The 23,573-nt window shown below is 36.0% G+C and overlaps 1 protein-coding gene across 8 annotated transcripts; it reads left to right on the top strand.

The window, feature by feature from the left end:
• The first annotated feature begins 382 nt into the window (after positions 1–382).
• On the top strand, positions 383–22,965 carry LOC106163807 (lisH domain-containing protein ARMC9). Of its 8 annotated transcripts, XM_086995483.1 has the most exons (24): positions 383–482; positions 1,739–1,902; positions 2,387–2,521; positions 3,123–3,293; positions 5,801–5,818; positions 6,240–6,290; positions 7,060–7,215; positions 7,520–7,612; positions 7,985–8,009; positions 8,523–8,689; positions 8,969–9,096; positions 9,770–9,884; positions 10,120–10,218; positions 10,843–10,933; positions 11,480–11,603; positions 13,714–13,853; positions 14,310–14,461; positions 15,190–15,280; positions 15,927–15,979; positions 16,541–16,773; positions 17,392–17,564; positions 17,937–18,069; positions 20,906–21,060; positions 21,353–22,965. In XM_086995483.1, the coding sequence occupies exons 2-24, from the start codon at positions 1,849–1,851 to the stop codon at positions 21,415–21,417; spliced, it is 2,622 nt and encodes an 873-aa protein (XP_086851609.1). In that variant the 5' UTR covers positions 383–482; positions 1,739–1,848; the 3' UTR covers positions 21,418–22,965. The 8 variants fall into 8 exon arrangements, with proteins under 8 accessions (XP_086851609.1, XP_086851610.1, XP_086851612.1 ...); XM_086995484.1 differs by lacking the exon at positions 6,240–6,290; XM_086995486.1 differs by lacking the exons at positions 5,801–5,818; positions 6,240–6,290.
• Positions 22,966–23,573: the final 608 nt, after the last annotated feature.

The following is a 23,573-nucleotide window of genomic DNA, read 5'->3' as shown; positions in this document are numbered from 1 at the left end:
AGTAAATCGTAACCTAGCATTTTCCGTACAATTACTTTCAAAGATATATAATTAAGCTGAAAAAAATGATAAAAAATGAATAATGATAAAGAACAGAAAAAAGTGTCAAATTAATTCATTGACTCGACAGTTTTCGTTTTTTCTTACATAAAATGTTCCATATTTCTCCCCTGTCCATGCCTATATTATTATCAAACCCCGGAAAGTCAAATTGTTAACATGTTATACTTAAATAATTAAATGTTTAGATAAACCTTTGTTTTCATAAATCAGCGTTTTTTGTCAGTTTAATAGCAATCTTATAATAACATCACGGGACCGTCGAGTACAAGCACGAAACACAATCTGTTTAATTCTTCTCACTGTCTCACCTAATGCAATATATATTAGCCTCGGCACTCCATTTTCTGCGGGACTTATGTTAGTTGCTATTTGCAAGCAAGATGTATTTATCTACGTGAAATTTTTGATAAGAGGGAAAGGTAAGGAAAAAAAGTGTTTCGGCTCGTTGTATATTTTGAAGGTAAGGTTTATTTATTTGGACAACGTATTTGATATCACTGGAACAGCCCCGGACTTCTTGATATTTCTTTTCGAACGACTTTTGTCCGCCACTTCTGTCAAAAAGTCTCATGAAAATCTAGCACGAAAATTCATGCGTTAGCACTCCTATTGACGATTCTGATATGTACTATCTGTGCTAACGTATGAAAGCAAAGGCCTCAAAAAGTTGGAAATGAAAACCGGTTGCCGAACCAGCCGCGGTGCGGCAGCTCTCAAATTTTTATTTTTTACATCTCATCTCCTCAACACGCACATTTCTGTGAAGCCAACCAGCTTTCCCATCAACAGAGTATCACTTTTCTTAAATTCATCTGTCTATCTACCAGTTTGACCGTCGTAAAATCATGCACCCGTTACAAACAGACGAAAACCAGGTCAAATCTACTCATATCATGACGCGAGGGCCAGTAACCTACTGCGCATGAGGTTCGGCTGGTTCGGCAACCGGTTTTCATTTCCAACTTTTTGAGGCCTTTGCTTTCATGCATTAGCACAGACAGTACATATCAGAATCGTCAATAGGAGTGCTAACGCATGAATTTTCGTGCTAATGAAAGTCTTGCTCTCAAGTATTTTCTGTTTTTAGTAAAACATTTATTGTGGTAGAGTAAGCCTTTCCCGACCACAGGCCCAAACCTCTATCAATTAGGCGGTTAAAATGACTATGTTAATTGAGACTATATAGATAGACTGAAGCACATTAAAGGGATAATAACTCTTCGTTTCGGCCAAAAAATGAATTTTCCTGGAGTAAACGACAATTTTCCCATACTAACCAATGGTTAATGAATCCATTTTTACATTCAAAGTTAGTCCCTGGTTTTTTTCTAAAAAGTTTGGTTTTTTGTTAAAATCTCTTAAGAGATTTTAACAGAGTATAGCCATCAATGGAGGTCACGTGGTCTAAAGACAAGCTTAGATATCAGAATAATAGCTATAACTGCTGTTTTTGTCGTAAAACAGAATACATGATATTTCTATGAGTTATTCACAATGTTTTTATTGTGAAATATAGATCTCATACAAAGAGTTATTATCCCTTTAAGCAACTTAATTATTTTACCACCGTGCACGCCACCAATAATATTTCACAAAATACCAATGAAAATAATAAATAATTACAATTGCATTAGAATAATGTTACCTAATAATTATTATATTTTCAATATTTCAGGTTAATTAACTCAAACTAGGCAGTCCAACTCGGCAGCTTGGATTACAGGAGGGTGCTGTCCTTCTGTGTACTACTTATATCTGTGGTGAAGCCATTTGATCTCCCTCAACATGTCAGGGTCACTGGTGGCCTTTGAAAGTGAGCTGAACGCCATTGTGAAAGAGGTAATTATTTTGTGGTTCTGCCTGTTATCAAAAACTTTTAGCCTATTGACACCTTATCAACTGAAGCTAAGAGTCTACTGCCCCAAAGCAGGCACTGATCAGCAACTGAATAGATTTATATTATAATATTTAACATGTTTATCTTCTGTTTTACTGGCATTAGGCATTGTGTTAAGAGTGATTCCTATTTCAAAAGAAGAATTGAAGTAGTGGAAATAACTTTACACAGACATCGTAGCAGGTTTTGTGTTTAAAAATTTCTGGGAATATTAAAGGTTATTTTAGTTTTGCTAAATTAGTAAAAGAAAACATTTCCTAAAAAAAAGTTTTCAAATTTATTACTGTTGTGACACAAACTATTAATTTGGCTTAGTTTTTACATATTATCAACTAAAGATACAATAACATAATGCTAGATTGAGAAAAAGACTGCAATAAATCCTACTTCAGTTTTGTTTCATTATGTGCGTTGTGTTTGTTTCAGTACCTAGAGTTTGCTGGTTACGAGCGTGCAGTCAGTTCATTTGAAACGGAATGTTCAGAGAAAGGGAAGACAATTTCACCCTCCAAGAAAGGTGCCAAACCCCCCAGGACCAACTCCAGGCTCCTAGCAGTACAGGTAAAGAATGGATTCTTCCTCAACTCTCTCTCCTCCAGACAGGGTTTTTCCCAGGATTGGGGGTACACGCCATCCATAATTATAACATGTAATTTCCTACAAAATTTTAGAGTCCAAGTATGCTTAAATTCGTCATATTTCCAAAAAAAAATCTATAAGCCGTACAGCCATCTTTGAAACCTTAGGCCGTCCAGGGATGCTGGCGGCCGTCCAAATGACGGTTGGATGGTTTGCTGGGAAAACTGTTGTCTCTAGATACACAAGGTAAGTACTAGATAGATCTATAAAAACGAGGAGAAAAGGGGAAGATGGCTAAAATAAAAAAAAATACGGGGATGGAAGAAAAGGAACAGACCTTGAATTGTAACATTAAATTTTTGCAGAGTAAAAAATTAAATACAAGAGTAATAAAAAAGTAAAGGTGAGGGAAGAAGGCCCCTTTGTTTGTATTCAAACTTGTTCTTTAAAAGATTATTAAATGTATTTTCTTCTTGTGGAATATGTATCTAAAGTGCTATTCATCAAGGCGTAGCCAGTCTAGCAGAATATTTTAAAGAAATATTTCATTTTGTATTATCTTCTTTTTTCTCTCTTTCTACAGAACGAGATGGTGCAGCTGTTCCAGTATGGAAAACGAGTAGAGTTTTTCAAAGTTTGGGAGGAGAACCTTGGTGACTCTGTGAAAAATGAGGACAGCGTGGCCATGAAGTTAGAGTTCTACCTGTATATCTATTTTGCCATCTATCCCATGATCCGTGGGATGGGAGATGAGGTGAGAGCTGGTTAAGTTAGAGTTCTACCTGTACATCTATTTTGCCATCTATCCCATGATCCATGGGATGGGAGATGAGGTGAGAGCTGGTAAAGTTAGAGTTCTACCTGTACATCTATTTTGCCATCTATCTCATGATTCGTGGGATGGGAGATGAGGTGAGAGCTGGTAAAGTTAGAGTTCTACCTGTACATCTATTTTGCCATCTATCTCATGATTCGTGGGATGGGAGATGAGGTGAGAGCTGGTAAAGTTAGAGTTCTACCTGTACATCTATTTTGCCATCTATCTCATGATTCGTGGGATGGGAGATGAGGTGAGAGCTGGTAAAGTTAGAGTTCTACCTGTACATCTATTTGCCATCTATCCCATGATCCATGGGATGGGAGATGAGGTGAGAGCTGGTAAAGTTAGAGTTCTACCTGTACATCTATTTTGCCATCTATCCCATGATCCGTGGGATGGGAGATGAGGTGAGAGCTGGTAAAGTTAGTTCTACCTGTACATCTATTTTGCCATCTATCCCATGATCCGTGGGATGGGAGATGAGGTGAGAGCTGGTAAAGTTAGTTCTACCTGTACATCTATTTTGCCATCTATCCCATGATCCGTGGGATGGGAGATGAGGTGAGAGCTGGTAAAGTTAGTTCTACCTGTACATCTATTTTGCCATCTATCCCATGATCCGTGGGATGGGAGATGAGGTGAGAGCTGGTAAAGTTAGAGTTCTACCTGTACATCTATTTTGCCATCTATCCCATGATCCGTGGGATGGGAGATGAGGTGAGAGATGGTAAAGTTAGTTCTACCTGTACATCTATTTTGCCATCTATCTCATGATCCGTGGGATGGGAGATGAGGTGAGAGCTGGTAAAGTTAGAGTTCTACCTGTACATCTATTTTGCCATCTATCCCATGATCCATGGGATGGGAGATGAGGTGAGAGCTGGTAAAGTTAGAGTTCTACCTGTACATCTATTTTGCCATCTATCTCATGATTCGTGGGATGGGAGATGAGGTGAGAGCTGGTAAAGTTAGAGTTCTACCTGTACATCTATTTTGCCATCTATCTCATGATTCGTGGGATGGGAGATGAGGTGAGAGCTGGTAAAGTTAGAGTTCTACCTGTACATCTATTTTGCCATCTATCCCATGATTCGTGGGATGGGAGATGAGGTGAGAGCTGGTAAAGTTAGAGTTCTACCTGTACATCTATTTTGCCATCTATCCCATGATTCGTGGGATGGGAGATGAGGTGAGAGCTGGTAAAGTTAGAGTTCTACCTGTACATCTATTTTGCCATCTATCCCATGATCCGTGGGATGGGAGATGAGGTGAGAGCTGGTAAAGTTAGTTCTACCTGTACATCTATTTTGCCATCTATCTCATGATTCGTGGGATGGGAGATGAGGTGAGAACTGGTAAAGTTAGAGTTCTACCTGTACATCTATTTTGCCATCTATCCCATGATCCGTTGGATGGGAGATGAGGTGAGAACTGGTAAAGTTAGAGTTCTACCTGTACATCTATTTTGCCATCTATCCCATGATCCGTGGGATGGGAGATGAGGTGAGAACTGGTAAAGTTAGAGTTCTACCTGTGCATCTATTTTGCCATCTATCCCATGATTCGTGGGATGGGAGATGAGGTGAGAGCTGTTAAAGTTAGAGTTCTACCTGTACATCTATTTTGCCGTCTATCCCATGATCCGTGGGATGGGAGATGAGGTGAGAGCTGGTAAAGAAGGCAGGCACACACTGGGATAGAATGTTACTGGGAGTGGGGGTTATGACGATGTAAAAAAAAAAGGTAGGGGATACACCGGAATAGGATCAGATGTGGTGGAGACATGAGTTATAAAAAAAAAAATCGGGATGGCAGCCAGGAAAACCATAAAGCCTATGCATTTTGCTATTGGACTTCACCCATGTGAAGTGAGGAATGGGATGAAGTTTTTTTTTTTACAAACATAGTGTCTATTCAGATTCACATATTGTACCAACTGGGTCAATCCAACTTTGCCAGGAATTTTCGCTAAAGTGCAATTAGCAGAATCGGCTATACTGCTTGACATGCCTCCTCGAACAACTAGTGAGTAATTGACTATTGATTAAGCATTGCTTTACAAACTTCTGGTTTTTGGTTTGGGCTCACTCTGGAATAAATACTTGTAGCCATTATAGGAACTGTAGAGGTTTTAAAACAATTAAATTTTAAAAATAAAGTTTGTCAAGTTTTCTTGTAAAATTGAGCAAATTTTATACTAGTACTTGGGTCAATCCAACTCTGCAGGGAGTTCTCACAGAGTGAATCTGAGTAAATTAAATCCCTAAATGAGATCCTAAGCAAAGTTAGCCTACTGACAGTATATTTACCATTTACCCTTAAGACTCTATTTCAGAGTAAGCCCAATATTTTACTTTTTTTTATTTTTATTATATTTAACCAGCACAAATAGACTCCATGTGGCACTTTACTAACATAATGCCTGTTCTTATTCTTTGTAGGAATTTTCTGAAGAAGAGGTAAATTTTCTGATTTTAGATGCCTCAAGATTCCTGTGTGTCTTTGTTTAGAATCTAGACAGATTGTCTAACTGTTAGTCTAAATCATTATGTAGACAGAGAAGTAGTAGTAGAATTAAAGTGTGTAGTTTTTAATGCTATTGGAATTGATATTAGGATAGTTGTCATGTATTTCTGCCTTTGATGCTGTCATGGCTTTGTTGCTTTCTACTTTGTTTATAGTGTTATTGAATTTCTTGCTTTATAAATAAGAGGAAAGATTCAAAACAATCAAAACATCTCTTTGGGGGAGAGGGGAGGTTTTTAATTGACGAAAGACTAATTTATTGTTGTATACCAGTACAGTTATAGTATTACTATTAGTAATTAAATGTATGTTTTGAAGTCAGTTTTCTTTCTGGTTCTGTGTTCGCTGCACCAGGAGGAGCATACCTGCATGGCCCTCAGTACTGACAGATTCAAGTCTGCTTGGGTAAAGGCTGCTTACAAGTTTTATCAGACAATTATTCATTTATTTATACCTGATTTTATGATGATGTTGTGGATGTTTTAAAGGATTTACATTTTATTTTCTTTCGCCTTTTTCTTGTTTTATTTTAGTATTTTTTTTTTCTATTTTTAATATTAAAGAACCCAACAGTGTTACTAAGTTTTTACACAGATTTCCTATGGACTTGTTCATTTTTTCTCAGCAAAATAAAATAATCCAGTTTTTATCATTATCCATCTTAATCTTCATTTTTTTCACTGACATTCATATTCTTAAGTTTTCCCTTTGCCTTTTTTTATTTGATTTGATATCAAAGCTTGTAGGTAGCCTTTATCCAACTTTGCTTTTGTTCTTTTCAAAGGTCAGACACGCAAACACACACAAAATGTATTAGATTGAAAATGAATGTACGTAGGTTTTTTTATTTAAATATACAATATGGTTCAAGTATTTGCCTATGATTTATTCAACGTCTTGCTTTATGATACAAAATTAATTTGTGTCTTTACTGTTGATGAGCTCTTTGTTGGGTCACCAAATACAAAATATTTAACTAATTTATTTCAGGTGGTCACAGTATGTGGTGTCAAGCTTTTCTTTGTGAACTCTGTTCTATAAATAATAATAATAATAAAAAAATGTTTATATGAATATAAAAAAGAAAAAAATAAAAATAGGTGTCAGTTTTTACAAGACAAGCCCATCTGTTGACTTCTCAAACAGCCTTACACCTGACATCTTTATTATCCAGGCTAAGGTCCAAGCAGAGGAAGGAATGGCCGCTTTCAAGCATTATCTGGAGACCAGAGGTGCTTCACTCAGCCAAACCACTGAGTTTCTTCCCTTCTACGCTCTGCCCTTCGTCCCAAACCCCAGGGCTCACCCTTCTTATAAGGAGTTGTTTGCAGTAAGTTGTTAGTTTATCCAGATAACATTAATATGAGAAAAGTAAAAAAAAAAGCCCAATTTTTTTCATTTTTTTTATCACAAGACAAGATGTAGAGTGTATATTCCTGTGAAAGATTTTTTTTTGTTTGATGGATAATAATAAGATATTACTCAGAAAATGCAATTTTTTCTTACTTATAAGGTTCCTTACATCTATTTTTTTTTGTTACTCTAAGATAGGTGTGTAATTTGTCAGATTATTATTGATATTGTAAATTTATTTTTATTTTTGTTGTTGTTGTTATTGTTGTTGTTGTCTTCAGGAGGACTGGGCCAGTGATTTACAGCAGAGACTGGAGAAGTTCCTCACCTTAGCACTGCAGTCTTCCACACAACCCAGGCTCTTTGACCTCTATGTATCCTTATCTGATAGCAATCAACTGAGTTACAATGGTTTATATAATATAATCTACTGAACCATCATTTTTACTGAACTATCATTTTGTGAAGGATGTTGTTTTATATGGACATATGCACACACAAACATTTTCATTCCATGGTATATAGATGCACATTATTCATTATTAAACAGTTAGGATATATATGCACTTGCAAATGTATGCACACAGCAAGACATACAGACACTCTCTCTCTCTCTCTCTCACTCTCTCTCTCTCTCTCTCTCTCTCTCTCTCTCTCTCTCTCTCTCTCTCTCTCTCTCTGAGTTCTGATCAGTGTTATTTGAGCAATTTAAAACAAAAGACATTTTCCTGAGCTTCACCTCACAGCAAGGAGGCGGGGGTCCTAGTAAAGGTGAGTAGACAGGGCAGTAGAATTAAATTATTCAACTGGAGATCTGAGTATAGCACAACTTTTGTCAGAGATTAAGATTCTGTTTGAACCTCATTCTCGAGAACTAAATTCAATTCTTTAAGGTTACATAAATATTATGGAGCAATTGCACATTCCCTACATGGCATTGAGGTTGCCGCTACCAGTTTCTTATATGATACAAATGAAGTCCAAAGTTTAAATATCAAATATTTAGTCAGCAAAAAAAAAAAAAAAAAACTGCACCTACTTCAAAATTTACCAGTTTCTTATATGATACAAATGAAGTCCAAAGTTTAAATATCAAATATTTAGTCAGCAAAAAAAAAAAAAAAGACTGCACCTACTTCAAAATTTTGGAAGTAAATTTGACTTAAGCTATTTATTCACCCCCACAGTAAGAAAGAGACAACCAGATGAAGCGGTCGTGTTAAAAAAGTTAATTATTCTTTATAATCATTATTATTAACTTTTATTTGCCTGCTGTAATTCCAGAAGTCCAAGCAGAGCTTCAGCACCTTCAGCAGCAGGTGGTTGATGCAGAGAGACGTACTATGACATATATCAGAAGATTTAACAAGGTCCAGTCAGACTACCATAGTTTGATAGGGATTACAGCAGACTTGGTGGACTCACTGGAGAAAACAGTACAGGGACAGATGGTACAGGGTTCTTTTTATGAATAAATAAATAAATAAAGGAAAGAAAAAAGGAAAAGAGAAATATGCTATTTTGGCACTTCTTTGGGTTTTTTTTTTTACGTTCATTGTTAGTATAAATATAATTATATTTTTTGTCAGTTGTCTGAGTTGTAGCTATATATTGTTAAATTTTAAATGCACAAGTATTTCACTGTATGATTATATATGAAAAACAGGGTGGGAGGTTGTGTGCATTTTCAAAATATTTTTTTTTCGTCAAATCATATTGTTCTGTTCCAGATCAGTGCAGAGTACATACAGGGCATTTGTAGCAGGTTGTTCAGCAACCACATGCGACAGTCTGTAGACTTTGCACGTCCCGGGACGGCAGGCAACGTGCTCCGGCAGTCCATAGCTGTCCCACAGATGTGAGTGTGGAGAGAGAGAGAGAGACAGAGACAGAAATAGAGAGAGAGAGATATGGAGAGAGAGAGTTTGTATATGCATTTGTATATGAGAGAGAGACACAGGGAGAAATGGAAACGGAAAGAGAAAGAGAGAGAAATGGTGAGAGAGAGAGGAAGAGAAAAAGTTTGTATATGCGTGTGTGTGTGAGAGAGAAAGAGAGAGTGAGAGAGAGAATGATGGAAACAGAGTGAGAGATGGAAACAGAGAGAGTGTTAGAGAGAGAGAGAGAGAGAGAGAGAGAGAGAGAGAGAGAGAGAGATGGAAACAGAGAGAGAAGGAGAGAGTTTGTATATGTGAGGGAGGGAAAGAAAGGGGGAGGATGAGAGAATGAGTGTGTGAATGTGAGAGAGAGAGAAAAAGAATGGAAAGAGAGCAAAATAGAGAGAGTGAAAATTGGAGATTACTAACATGTGCAGAGTTGAACTTGTCAAAAAAAAAAAAACAGGGCTTGAGCCTTTACATATTTATCTTAAACTGAACATGCTGAAAAACTATAAACATAGTTCTCGTACAAAATGCCTGTGTAAAAACATAATCACTGATAATGTTTACTAAAACAAATCAAAAGATTTAAGAATAAATAGATCTATAAGTAAATAAAGATCTAAGTTTGACAAACTGTTATCTTTCTAGATCCCCAGAAAAGGACCAGGGTCTCCTGTCTTCTCTGGACTATGACAAGATAAAGAAAGACCTGGTGAATGGACCAGAGAGAAGACGGGCACTGTTGTTACAGGCCTTAAGATGGGTGAGAGAAAGATCCGTATAAGTTGTTGATCCAAGTTTAAAAAAAATTAAAGATCTTATACTAACTCCTAGGCTTTTTAATCTGTGCAAAATTTTGATATGATCACGGCCCGAAATATTTGTCATGAGTGATTTATACTGTAATATGGCATCACACATTTGGAATTCATGTTTTATGTCAAACATGAGTTGTTTAAAGTTTCAAAAGTTGAGTGTCGATTATTAAAATTTTCCAGCGTTTGACCCGCTCGGCGCCAGGAGAACAGAGGGACACAGTGTTACAGGGATATATTAAAAATGATATTCTTTGTTGCCATAACAATGCACAACACAAGGTGAGTCTGTCATTTAGAAATCTGATTATTGGGCTGAGTTACTGAAATCACTGATGTTTTGAAACTCAGACACACCATACCTGAGGCAGTTCACAGTCTATGAGGAAATATTCTTAGATAACAGTGCTCTTAGACCCCATTTCCACAGATTTTAGATCCATCTATCCCTGTGGGGAGTCTCACTAGATTACTGTCAGCTTAGCCGGCTTAAGTGTCTGTTCCGCCTACTAAAAGCTGTAAGGGGTAATTAACTTTCTTGCCACTCGGCTGACTGCAATTTAGCGTGAACCCCAGGGAGTTAGGTCGATCTGGATGGATCGATCCAAGTCTCTGGGAATGCACTCTTAGATTGAGGATCAAACTGTCATGAGCTTATATCAGAATATCGTGTTGCAAATCATGATTATTGTAACAATTTTCTTAAAATAATAATGATAATTGTAGTAGTAGTTGTAGCAGCAGCATTATTTGTAGTAGTCGAAGTAGTTTTTTCCAGTAGTAGTAGTAGCAGTAGTTTTTTTGGAGCAGTAAGAGTAGCAGTAACAGGAGTACTGGTAGTTGTAATAATAATGATAATAATAATAATAATAATAATAATGATAATACTATATTTTCTGTCCCCAGGAGGGTGTGATGAGTCTGTTACACTCCCCCAGTGAGGTGGTCAGACAGTATACAGCCAGGCTGTTCAATGCCCTGGCATCACTCTGTCAAGGTTAGTCTCTCTCTCTCTTATCTGATATGTCATTTTATAAGGTGAAGGAATAAGTGGTTAGAATTGATTTTAAAGCCTGATATTCATTATATCCAAGATCTGCTGATCTAACTGGTTATGTCTGGCCATTATGGAACTGTTCAGTCCTTATTTGATCCCATCTCTCTCTCTCTCTCTCCCCCCCCCCTCTCTCTCTCTCCCCCCCCCTCTCTCTCCCCCCCCCTCTCTCTCTCTCTCTCTCTCAGGAGTATACATAGATTCAGTTGTCCTATACATCGCCCTGGACAGATATATACCCCCCTCTTCACAGCCCTTCCCTCTGGTCCCCCTTCCTGACCCCTGTCTGCTTAAATCATTAGATCTAATCTGATAATTTATATTCCATTGTGTGTTTTATTCTTTTGATATTAACTTAATCATATTTTTTTTCATTTTACTATTTTTAGTTTTTATTTCTTGGGATGAAGAATTGCCTTTTTGTTTTCAGTGAGGATTGTGATTTTTACAGAATTGAAAATTTATTTCACTTTAAAATTTTTCTTACAGGGCGAACATACTTATCCACCAGCTCCAGTCTTCTGGGTCACATGATTGAGACGCTGAGATCAGAGGAAAAAGATTCTATCACAAGAGAGAATGTTCTCGGAGCCTTACAGAAACTTAGTCTAAGGTAAGGATAAAGGCCATCCTAGGAGCGTTACAGAAACTCAGTCTAAGGTAAGGATAAAGGCCATCCTAGAAACCCTACGAAAACTCAGCTTCAGGTAAGAATGGGCTGACTTTAGAACGTCCTCATGGCCCAACAGAAACTGTACCTAAGGTGAGGATGTGTGCACCTTAGTTTATTCTCAGAACTTTACAGAAACTTTGACCCTGTTCCCATACCTAGATTGATCAAGCAGGATCCACCCATCTCCAAGGGGTTGCTCACTAATTTGCATTCAGCTTAAGTGGCTCTGATGTCTATCATGCCCACTGTAGCTGTTAGGAGGTAATTAACTATCGTTTAGCAGCTTCAGTAGGCGTGCCAGTCATCTAAGCCACTTAAGCTGAGTGCAATTTAGCGAAAATCCCATGGAGATGGGCCCATCCTGCTAGATCAATCTAGGTATGGGAACGGGGACTTAGTCAGGTAAGGATGATGTTGACCTTGAAATGTTCTGCAAGCTTTACAGAAACTATGTGAGGTAAAGGTTGACCTGAGAGTTTTTGAGAAACTAGGGCTTTCACTGAAACAGATGTTTTAGTACCAAGAATTCAGCTGTATCTCTTTCAGCAAGGGTAAGTTGCTTCAGTTATTTGGGGCAGATGTATACTGATATTCAGCAAAGGTGTGTACAGTTGATGGTATTATGTTGTGATTTGATTTTACAGTGATGGCTGATCCCAACCTTTTCTTTTTACTTTATTTATTTATTTATTATTTATTTTTTTATGAAGCGATCGTTTTGTCATTAGTTTTATACTTTTTTGGGCGGAGGGGGGTATCACCCTTACAAACTATCCATCTAGATAAAGATAAAAAGTTATTACTTGTTTTTTCCAGCAGTTTGTCGTAAGTATTTACTAAAGTTACAATGATCCATGTGCTAAGTTCTAGATTCTTTGTGTCTTTGTGTTGAAATGAGTAAATTGACATTGATATTACAAAGAGCGAGGAAACATTTTGTTTACTGTATACATTGTATTGGTCCACAATGGAATGTTAGTAAGTAATCAATAAAGAAACAAACCAAATAATACTCTTTCAAGGAGCATTTTTTGATGATTGCCAAAATTTGTATTATCTCTAATTCTGTCAAGGATATTTTTGGATATAGACAAGACTAAAGTATAAAGATAACATCATAGTTGTGTTGTGTTCAGTATATTATTTAGCTTTATCAATGTGCATGTACATTTTATGTGGTTGAAGCTCAAGGGTAAGATATGTTACTGTTGTGCCAAACATTCCAAACAATACCACATCAGTCACAGACTGCCCTTGTGGCATTCTTATAAATCTGTGTTGTAAATTGTACGTCTGCATGCAGTTTAATGGTAAAGTATTTTTTATTGAAATAAAATTGGTCAGATGTGATTTAAAACTAGGCATAGATATTTATAATATGGCCTCCAAGTACATGTATTATAGTATTATATAAACAATAACATGTACATTAATTCGGTGATTTCTTACTGTTATTTTACATATTGTAATTATCTTGCACTTTCTATCAATTAACTTAAATATTGATGTTAGTGGTTTGGGGACACATTTTTAAAATGCTTGCATGGCACTTAGTTGTTCCTCATAACACTCAGGTACATGCTATATAGATCATGTAATAAATTATTCATTTAAACTGGCATTTAGCAGGCCAACCTCTGACAATAAATAATTTCAAAAACTGATGAAGTAAACTACAGTATCAATTTGATAAAAAATTACAAATCATAACCATGGGTTTTAGAATGTCTAATATGGGTAAGATGTTTGAGAGTTTATTGATGTTTAATTTACTCTACATAATTAAAACTGTGTAAACATTTAGTCTGCCACAGACCAAGATAAATCTGCAGTGGTCCTCTAAAACTTTGAAGTATTAAGTATTGACTTAAAACATTTTCTAAAACAAGGCAGTTGCCCACATTTAAATAGGCGTGTGTGTGTGTGTGTTATAAAGAGAGAGAGAGAGAAGGAGAGGAAGTGTAAGTTATCTGCTTAAAATGAGCAGAGTTGACGATGAGAGCCAGGTACAGAAATGTTGTGTGTTAACTGACTGTGTGTTGTGTTTCAGACGTCAGCTACAGTCTGTGATGATAGACGAGGGGTTACTGCAGTGGCTGGTACAAGTACTAGAGGACAATGATTCCCTGTCTGACTACACACTAGAGTACTCCATAGCTCTGCTGATGAACCTGTGTCTCAGAACTGCAGGTGGGCAATCAAGTCTCTCTCTCTCTCTCTCTCTCTCTCTCTCTCTCTCTCTCACACACAGGCACACACAGGCACTTATATGCTCTCCCTCTCTCTCGTCTCTCTTTCTCATACACACACACACTAATTGGCACCATTTGGTCATGAAATGGCACGCACACCAACAAGATTTTCATATATTTCCAAAGTGTTTTGCAGCAAAGACCCAACTTAAATATGATAATATTTCAAATTCAACACACATCTCTTATAACTTCATATTGCAGACAATCCAGTCCGAATGACTGGTAATTTTCAAGTTTACATTTTTATTTTTAAAGCACTTAGCTGGCAATAAGAAACCTTTAGGCCAATTAGGGGAGCTTTGGGTGAAAATTGATTATTTTCTTTTATTGGCATGTCTTAGTTTAGAAATCACTAATTAAAATTTATTTGACTGATTTTTTTTTCATTCAGGCAAGAAGAAGTGTGCGGAGGCACCTCACCGAACTCTTCAGGTCCTAAGTGACCTCCTGGGTCACGAGAACCATGAAATCCGTCCCTACGTCAATGGTGCCCTGTACAGTATTCTGGCCATACCTTCCATACGAGAGGAGGCCAAGGCCATGGTTTGTGTTCTCTCATCATATAATTTATGTGTTATAGTATATGTATTTATGTGTATATACCTGCTCCTTCATGTTTGATGCATGGAGTGCGCCTTGACAGTCCTAAGATTTGTTGGTGAGAAGGTTCATTGGTCCAGAAAAAAAACATTTTATCAGTTTTTGAATAAAAGGGTTTGTTGGTCCTAAGGTTTTATATATTAGTGAACTCTGGGACTGATGAACCTTTGGACTATTGAACTTAAGGACTACTGAATCTTTGGACTATTATCTTGCCCTCGATGCCATGTACAGAATTACCTCTGCCAAGAAGTCGATTTTGGAAATATTATTAAGATGTTTCAGATTTGAATAGATTCCTAAAGACTAAGTACCTCAGGCTGGCAACTTTCTTATCTTTATCAATTGATTTAGAATTAGTTCTGTGGGGTAAGGAGGAAGGTAAGCTGGTCCCAGTATCACCAAAAAAGTTTAGTCAGTTCCAGTGGCTGAAATCTTTGTTACCAACGTTGTCACATGTACACACGTTACCCTATCAATAACAGTGTTATAGCACCCTCATGGCTACATGTACACATCTTACCCTATCAAGAACAGTGTTACAGCACTACCATGGACACATGCATATGTCCCTTACAAGGGAACTGACTTTTTTTTTTTTTTGTGAAACTGGGTCTGATCACATTGTTTCAAGGATATTCACCTGACATTTTTATCCTCTAACTTTTCAGGGCATGGAGGAGATTCTGAAGTGTTTTATGAAGGATGGTCAACAGGAGATGAACAGACAGTTTGAGTTCATTATTAAACAACTGAACTCCAGTAAGTCAGCTAAATGAACAGACAGTTTGAGTTCATTATTAAACAACTGAACTCCAGTAAGTCAGCTAAATGAACAGACAGTTTGAGTTCATTATTAAACAACTGAACTCCAGTAAGTCAGCTAAATGAACAGACAGTTTGAGTTCATTATTAAACAACTGAACTCAAGTAAGTCAGCTAAATGAACAGACAGTTTGAGTTCATTATTAAACAACTGAACTCCAGTAAGTCAGCAAAATAGCAAATTAGATATTATTGATAATTCATCTTGATAATCCATTAGCAAGTGTGATATTTATTACTTTCTGATTTTAGACGCTTCAGTTATTCTGAAGTTCTTAAGGTCAATGATATTAAATTAGTTACTCAGCAAAATAAATAAGTAGAAGTCATTTAAAAAAAAATGCCAAAATTACAAAATGATAAAAAAATAATAATAGGTAAACATGAAAAAGTGAGCAAAGGTGGGAAATTAATAATTGAAAAAAAAAAGTCAAATCTTTTGGAAAAATACTCAAAACATTATTTTGAAAATTTTAATTTGCTCATTAGATTTGTTCAGGGTAGGTATTTTATTTGTTGTTGTTGGTTTAATGTTCTCATATCAAAGAGAAGATGAACTCAAATTGGATCTGTTTTTTTCCAGACGATGAAGCAGACGACGCAGACTCAGATGATGAGGAGGAAGACGAGGATGAGGTATGTTGTTGATTTTTTTTTTTAACTTTCACTGACACCAGAAGATCTTCAGATTAGTTGGCATATTTAATGTTTGCTTGACTTGTTCAGTCAGAGATAAGTGTAAAATACCATGGTTAGGGCCTGTGCGATTACAGTGTCATTTTGTCACTTATAATTAAGGAATCAGCAGTGAATGAGAATTTAATTTTTTTTGTTTTGTTTTGATTGTCAAAAGAAAACTGCATGTATGCACAATGCAGCTTCTGGCAGAAGTTTTCATAATTTTATAACAAGAAGCCTAACTTGTAAGTCTGTATTAAAAGCTATTATAGCACATAATTGACGACTGTCATAAATTGTAACTTGATGATAAACTATTAATTTTAAGAGTTTATTTATCACTGAAAAAAACATCTATTTTCAGAGAAGCCAGGACAGATTAAGAAAAAAAAAAAGAATTGGGTCACTTTTATATCATTAATATTAGGTCACAAATTGACCTAATTAAAATAAGGTCACAAACTGACCTAATTAAAATTAGGTCACAAACTGACCTATATATTTGGTTGTGTATTCCAGGAGGACCAAGACGCCATGGAGGCTGACCTGGACAAGGCGGAGGTGCTCAAACCAAACCCAGGGGAACTTTCTGGCGAGAAACTCCTCTCCACGGAGTACCTGGGTGTGATGACGAACGCCTCACGCAAGAAGAATAAGCACCTGGATGTAGTGCGGGAGGAGGGACCGTTACAGAGACCCGTTACGCCCAGTAGGAAGATAGGGAATGAGTTGAGTCTGCCTCCACAGGCCAGGTGAGAGTTATGAAATCAGTGTGATAACTTGCTAGGCTGGAGATTGATGTGTAGGTTTTGTTTAAATGAGGACAGTGTTTTCTTTCAGTGAACTTTTTATGAGTTAGGAGAGGGGAACGAAGTTATGTTGTAGAGTTGTTTGTGTATTTCAAGGCGACTGCTTGTCACTGTTACATTATAAGTATAATGACAACTGCTTGAGTTGGATTGAGTCACAAATGTCAGAATTAGGAAATTGTATCCCTCAGGCCAGTAGCCAGGAATTTCAAAAGGGGGGTTCTGTTTCTGAAAAAGTGGACCTTTTACCATTCAACCTTCACGTACCTATATAATATTACCCAGAGTGGAAACCGCCTGAAACCCCTCCCCCTGGCTATGGGCATGCAGTAATTTTTCTATGGAATTATGATGAATCTTATCCGTAATATCCAGTATTTTTAGTAATATTTGCAAAAAAAAAAATAAATAGACTTATTAAATGGGATGAGAAACATGTTTGATTCAAATCAAGTAGTGCATCATTGAAGGTAACTTAAAGTGAAAAAGCTTGAAAAAAAGTACAAATGTAATTATTTTGGAAAATGTCAGGTGTTTGAAATGGCAATGTTTTTTATCCAGTCAAATATACTCGGAGGACTTTGAACAAGAGACCAGTAGAGGCCAGCCAACAGCCCGTGGTGGTCCTCCCTCGCGCCCTTCCAGTAAGGACCAGGTGCGGCCTCCTACCAGAAGTGGAAGTCGAGGCCAAAGTCGTCCCAATACAACAGATACTCCAAGACAAGCTGCTCCAAGTAAGTTGAGATATTAAAGTTTGTGTGTTGAATGTCGGACTATTATGTTGCAAAGCTTTTCTTTTCTTTCCCAGAAATTTCAACTATTTACCCGTAATCGCCCACTTGAAGGTATTCCATTATCCCAAATCTTTATCAGAAATGTCAACTATTTACCCGTAATCGCCCACTTGAAGGTATTTCATTATCCCAAATCTTTATCAGAAATGCATTGTAACAAGATCTGAAATTTGGTTCTTGTATTTGTTTGAGATACTCACACTGATATAGAGTGGTAAAATTCATGACATTAAAAAAAAAAAAAAAAAATAGAAATTATTTTTCCAAAATTGTCAAGGATGACTGATAACAGTTTGGTTCCATCGGTTTCAGAGATGGACGAGGCAGGGTCAGAGTTGGTGTCTCAGACCCTGGGGAAACAGAAACAGTTGGCCGCCCCCGTCACCCAGAGGTCGGTGAAACCTTCAGGAAAAGCTCTGGAAAAGATGCAGGGACAGAATGCCAAGTAAGTGTTATTGTGAGTGGTGACATTCCAGTTCAAGTGCTAAAAATATGGAAGTCACACTGACAATGTTAAAATAAGGTCAGGTACAGAAAAAAAATAGAAATAAGAGAATTAATAAACTTAATTTTTTATGTACAGACACAGATGTGTCTGTACATATTGCCATCACCTGCGTCTGTCGTCGCCGTCGCCGATGCCGATGGCGATGCCGATGCCGATGCCGATGCCGTCGCCGTGCACTTTCCTTGTAAACACGATAAGTGGAAGGCAGTTTTATTTTTTGGCTTTATATTTACAGAGCTGATGAATATTCATAAAACGCAGGTCAAGTTCGAAAATCAGCATGATCGGGCCATTATTGTAGAAGTTATGCTGTTTTTTCACTTTTCAGCATATATGCAACCTTGTAAACACATTTTAAGGAAAACCGTTAGGCCTGTTGTCATGACACTCACAGGAATAATCAATCTTACTAAAATGCAGGTCAAGTTCGAAAATCAGCATAATCGGGGCATTATTTTAGAAGTTATGCTGTTTTTCACATTTCCTCAGATTTCCTCAGATTTAATTCTTAGGCATGTTAATAGCCTTATTATTTAAGTAATAAGATACGTAAAAGTGTTTGTTTGACATTTCCTGCATCTTTACAACATTGTTAGTTGATTATGTAAAAATGATGGTAAACTTGTTATCGTGTATTGTATAATAAAGTGTCAAAAATGGAAATAAACTCATATCATTGCAGTTTGTCAGATTCAATCATTCACTATGTTCAGAATCTCAGAATGGAAGAAATTGGACATTTAACACTGTTCTATTGATATTTTTCACATCTCATCAATTTTCTTAGTTGATCTTATAAAAATGGCAGTAACCTATTAATTTTGTTTTATGTTAAAAAAGTGTTAAAAATGGAAATAAACCCATTTCAGAACAGTGCAGTCCTGTTTACATTTTGGCATTTTGAAGGTGTGACTTTGAAGTTCCATCGGCCTAAAAACCTTTGTTAGTCACGTTTACTATTTGTCCATGATACTAATATTTTATTATTAAAAATTGATGATCATTATGCTGTTAAACATTATGTAATATTGCATCAAAATTTGAAAAAAACCTATTTTGGGCACTGCTCCCATGATGACCATATAAGAAAAACCATGTCACTTACTGTTCTCAAACAGTACAGTTAATATGTACAGATGTGTCTGTACATATTGCCATCACCTGCGTCTGTCGTCGCCGTCGTTGCCGTCACTGTCGCTGTCGCCGGCGCCATGCACTTTCATTGTAAACACGATAAGTGGAAGGCAGTTTTACTTTTTGGCTGTATATTTACAGAGCTGATGAATATTCATAAAATGCAGGTCAAGTTCGAAAATCGGCATGATCGGGCCACTATTTTAGTAGTTATGCTTTTTTTTTCACTTTTCAGCATATATGCAACACTGTAAACACAATATAAGAAAAACAGATAGGCCAATTGTCATTAAACTCACAGGAGTTGTCATTCCTGCTAAAACGCAGGTTGAGTTAAAAAATCAGCATAATCGGGCCATTATTTTAAAGAAATGCAGTTTTTTCACATTTCCTCAGATTTAATTCTTAGGCATGTAAACAGTTTCATTATTGAACTAATAAGATAGGTAAAAGTGTTTGTTTGGCATTTCCTGCAATTTTACAACATTATTAGTTGATTATGTAAAAATGATGGTAAACTTGTTATCGTGTATTGTGTAATAAAGTTTCAAAAATGGAAATAAACTCATATCATTGCAGTTTGTCAGATTCAATCATTCACTATGTTCAGAATCTCAGAATGGAAGAGATTGGACATTTAACACTGCTCTGTTGATATTTTTCCCATCTCATCAATTTTCTTAGTTTATCATATAAAAACGGCAGAAAACTGATAATTTTGTTTTATGTTAAAAATTGTTAAAAATGGAAAAAAAAAAACATTTCAGAACAGTGCTGTCTCGTTTACATTTTGGCATTTTCAAGTTGTGACTTTGAAGTTCCATGGGCCTGAAGACCTTTGCTAGTCACATTTTCTGAATATCCATAATACTAATATTTTATTATTAAAGTTGATGGTCATTATGCTGTTAAACATTATGTAATATTGCATCAAAATTTGAAAAAAAAAACTATTTTGGGCACTGCTCCCATGATGACCATTTAAGAAAAACCATGTCATTTACTGTTCTCAAACTTACAGGAAAGAAACATGGGACTAAAATACAGCTTCAATAGGAAATACAGTCTGTTTGGTAATTCTTGCTGCCAGTTAAACAGTTATTTTGTGAAAATTTAATTTTTCACATATTGGCATTTTCAAGGTGTGACTTTGAAGTTCCACGGGCTTGAAGACCCATGCTAGTCACATTTTCTGAAAATCCATGATACGTATATTTTATTATTAAAATTGAGTTATTATGCTGTTAACCATTATGTAATATTGCATCAGAATAGAAGAAAACACAATTTTGGGTGCTGCTGCCATGATGACCATTATGGGAAAACCATGTTACTTATGATTGCCAAACTTTCAAAAAAGAAATACTGGACTAAAATGCAGTCTGAGTTGGAAAAGCAGTCTAAGGAACTTCTTTTTCTGGAAGTTATACATTTTCAAAGTGTGAACTTGTTACACATTTTACTTACATTGGTATTACCTGTTGAGCATAATTAAAATTTGATGTTGAATTTGCAGTTTAACATAATGTACTTTTGCATCAGAATTGACAGTAGCCTATTTTGTGCATAGTTATTTCCTGTTTTTTGTCTGTACATTTGACAGCTTTGCTGCCTTGTTTTTTTTTTTTTATTGTTCCAGCCTCAATGAATATGCAGCTGCATTCAGTTCCCGTCCCAAGGTAGTACGCACCCCAGACTTGAGTCACCGCGCAGACAGTCGCAACGAACCTCCGCCACAACCGACATTCTCAGAGAGTTTACCCATGTCTAGACCAGGAACTCAGTCCAGGAGTGGTATGGTTTCTTTGTGAATTATTTTTTGTTGGAAAGCACACTTCATACTGACAGTAATATATTAAGAATTGAGAAATCACATTGAATAGCACCATTTATCACATCGTTAAATTTATTATTCAAAATTTAAGTTTTAGATTAAAATTGACAAGTGCATGATGGAAATACCTAACTTTTGATTAAGTTTATTTTGTTTATTTTTTTCTTAATTAATTAATTTATTTATATATTATTTGCTTATTTCTGTGTGTACTAATTTAGGTGTATTATTATTTATTTATTGTTATTTTAGGGGCCAGGAGTGGTGGTGGAGGAACCTCGCGTTCAGGGCAGGGAAAAACAAAAATGTCTCGATAGCAACTGTTGTCATGGTGATTTGCAGAACAAAGCATGCCTTTTTTTCAAGACTGCCACAAAAACAGTCTACGTTGTGATGATGCTCTCACATATATTTATTTATTGACTACTTGATTACGAAGAAGCTATAGTCACGGTTAAATATGTATTGTAGCAACTGTAGCCTAGCAAGTGTTGTCATGGTAATATCAGTTGCGGCAATACATGAGTCTGGGCTAGTAAGGATGTAGACAGTGCCATTTGAAATAAGATATATCAGAAATGATTAAATTAATGAGAATCCAATGCAGACAGAATAAACTACTTGTTCCCAAGCTTTACTAAGCAGAAATGGCACAAGTGGTGGTGAGGTGTTAGATTAAAGCTCAGCATTGTGCATATATAAAATGGTTTAAGTTTATTGTTGTGATATTAACTGTAGATATCAATTTATATTAACATAAATGGAATGATTTGTTGCAAGAAGGGCCTTCATTAGGTGCTAGCACATTTTGCTATCTTATTATTGTTATTATTATAATTGTAAATTTTTCTAAAAGAGTGTTTTTGTTCAATTGCATTATTTCATTTATTTATCATGTATCTTGCACAAAAACGGGGGGTGGGGGGGGGGTTCCTAATGTTTTTCATATTCATTACTATAAGGGGAGCCTCAAATCTCTTCTCAGGCAACATGCAGTCAGAACTGAACATTTAATTAAATGTTAATAGTAACCGAAAAAATATATAAATGAGGTATTAAATTGTTGAATAACTAATGTCTGCCATGTACCAATCCATTCAATAAATAAAATATGGAGTATGTTTCATTCATTAGAGAAACAAGTGACAGATTGTAAAGCAAAAAGTAATGTTATTTGTAAATATTGATATTGTTTGTTTTAAGTGTCACCCTAAAAACACTACTTTTTGAAGGTAGTTGCACTTTTTTTTTTGCTGTTGTACCTTGACAAATCTGTGATGTTTTCTATAGTCTGTATCATAATTATCACTAACAAAAGGGTTCTTATCATTGTACGTTTCATGTAATTATACACCTTATTTTATTGTTAAAATCTTTTAAAAATATCCCTATTTAGTAACGTCTTTATGGGTAATTGCATATTTGTATTCCATTGTTAAGAGAGAAGATGGATATTAATGAAATGGTTATATTCATCAACAAAAGAGGTTGTTTTTATAATCGTTCATTTGTGAACCAGATATCTTGGAGACTTTTTTCACTAATTTAGATTATATTTTGAGGATACACAATTATTCCTGAAGGAAACAAACCAGTACTGTAATCAGTATTTATATTATGCATTGGGGCTTGTCTGTGCTCTTGAAGTGTTCTCTCTTGTTGATTTATTTATTTACTTTTTTGTGAAGGACTTGGTTCAAATGGGATCTCAGGTTTGATAAGTTCCGTATGGAAATTATATGGTTATAGTATTAGATGACTTTGTCTCCAGCTCTTATAATTGTTCCCAATAGCTTATCAAATTTGTGCTTTTATTCATTTTATTTCACTCTTCAAATTTTCACAATAAAGAATATTCAGTAGTATGTCATGCGTTCGACTTATTTACCAGATTATTGAGCAGAATTATCCTGATACACTTGGATATTACTATGTCCCTTGTCACATCACGGGGACACTTAAGCACCAAAACGCCTTCCGTGATTGACATCTTAATACAGACCTCTTTTATAAAATTAATTCGCCTCTGCGTTAATACGACTATTACCCCGGGGTAAACAGTAGGGGTGAGCTTTTGAAAGGGAACATCCCTCCTCCCTCCCCGAGAATGAATAACGTGTATTCTCGCCTTTTGGTCAAATCTTGTTTTTGATGTACGTATGTAGTCATCAAACAGTAATTAATACATCGTTGAATATAATACGTTTTATTTTTGCTGACATTAATCGCATGTCTCTGTTTTATTTTACTGTGTAGCTTTGTGTGGTAAAGTGGCAGGCTCCTTTCGAAAATCATCACTATCAGATTAATTTCACTTCAGTTATTGTTTACCGGAAGGTGCCTGTTTAGAAAAGTTAAAATAGATCAAAAGTGATGATATCTTTTTAAGTAACTGCCAGATTTCAATTTCTGGATGGCTAACCCGCACCCCCACCCCCATCCCCACCCCACTTTATTAAATTAAGATGCCTAA

Source organism: Lingula anatina, chromosome 9 (assembly GCF_051362555.1).
Source record: "Lingula anatina isolate TDL-2025a chromosome 9, LinAna3.0, whole genome shotgun sequence".
NCBI classification, from domain to species: domain Eukaryota; kingdom Metazoa; phylum Brachiopoda; class Lingulata; order Lingulida; family Lingulidae; genus Lingula; species Lingula anatina.
This window is presented reverse-complemented; position numbering and strand designations above follow the sequence as displayed.

Bases quoted from the DNA above. Each gene is read 5' to 3' on its own strand.
- LOC106163807 (XM_086995483.1), top strand. From the start codon at position 1,849: ATGTCAGGGTCACTGGTGGCCTTTGAAAGTGAGCTGAACGCCATTGTG. The intron at 6,291-7,059 runs GTAAAGGCTGCT...TTTATTATCCAG, and splicing joins ACAGATTCAAGTCTGCTTGG to GCTAAGGTCCAAGCAGAGGA. The intron at 11,604-13,713 runs GTAAGGATAAAG...GTTGTGTTTCAG, and splicing joins TTACAGAAACTTAGTCTAAG to ACGTCAGCTACAGTCTGTGA.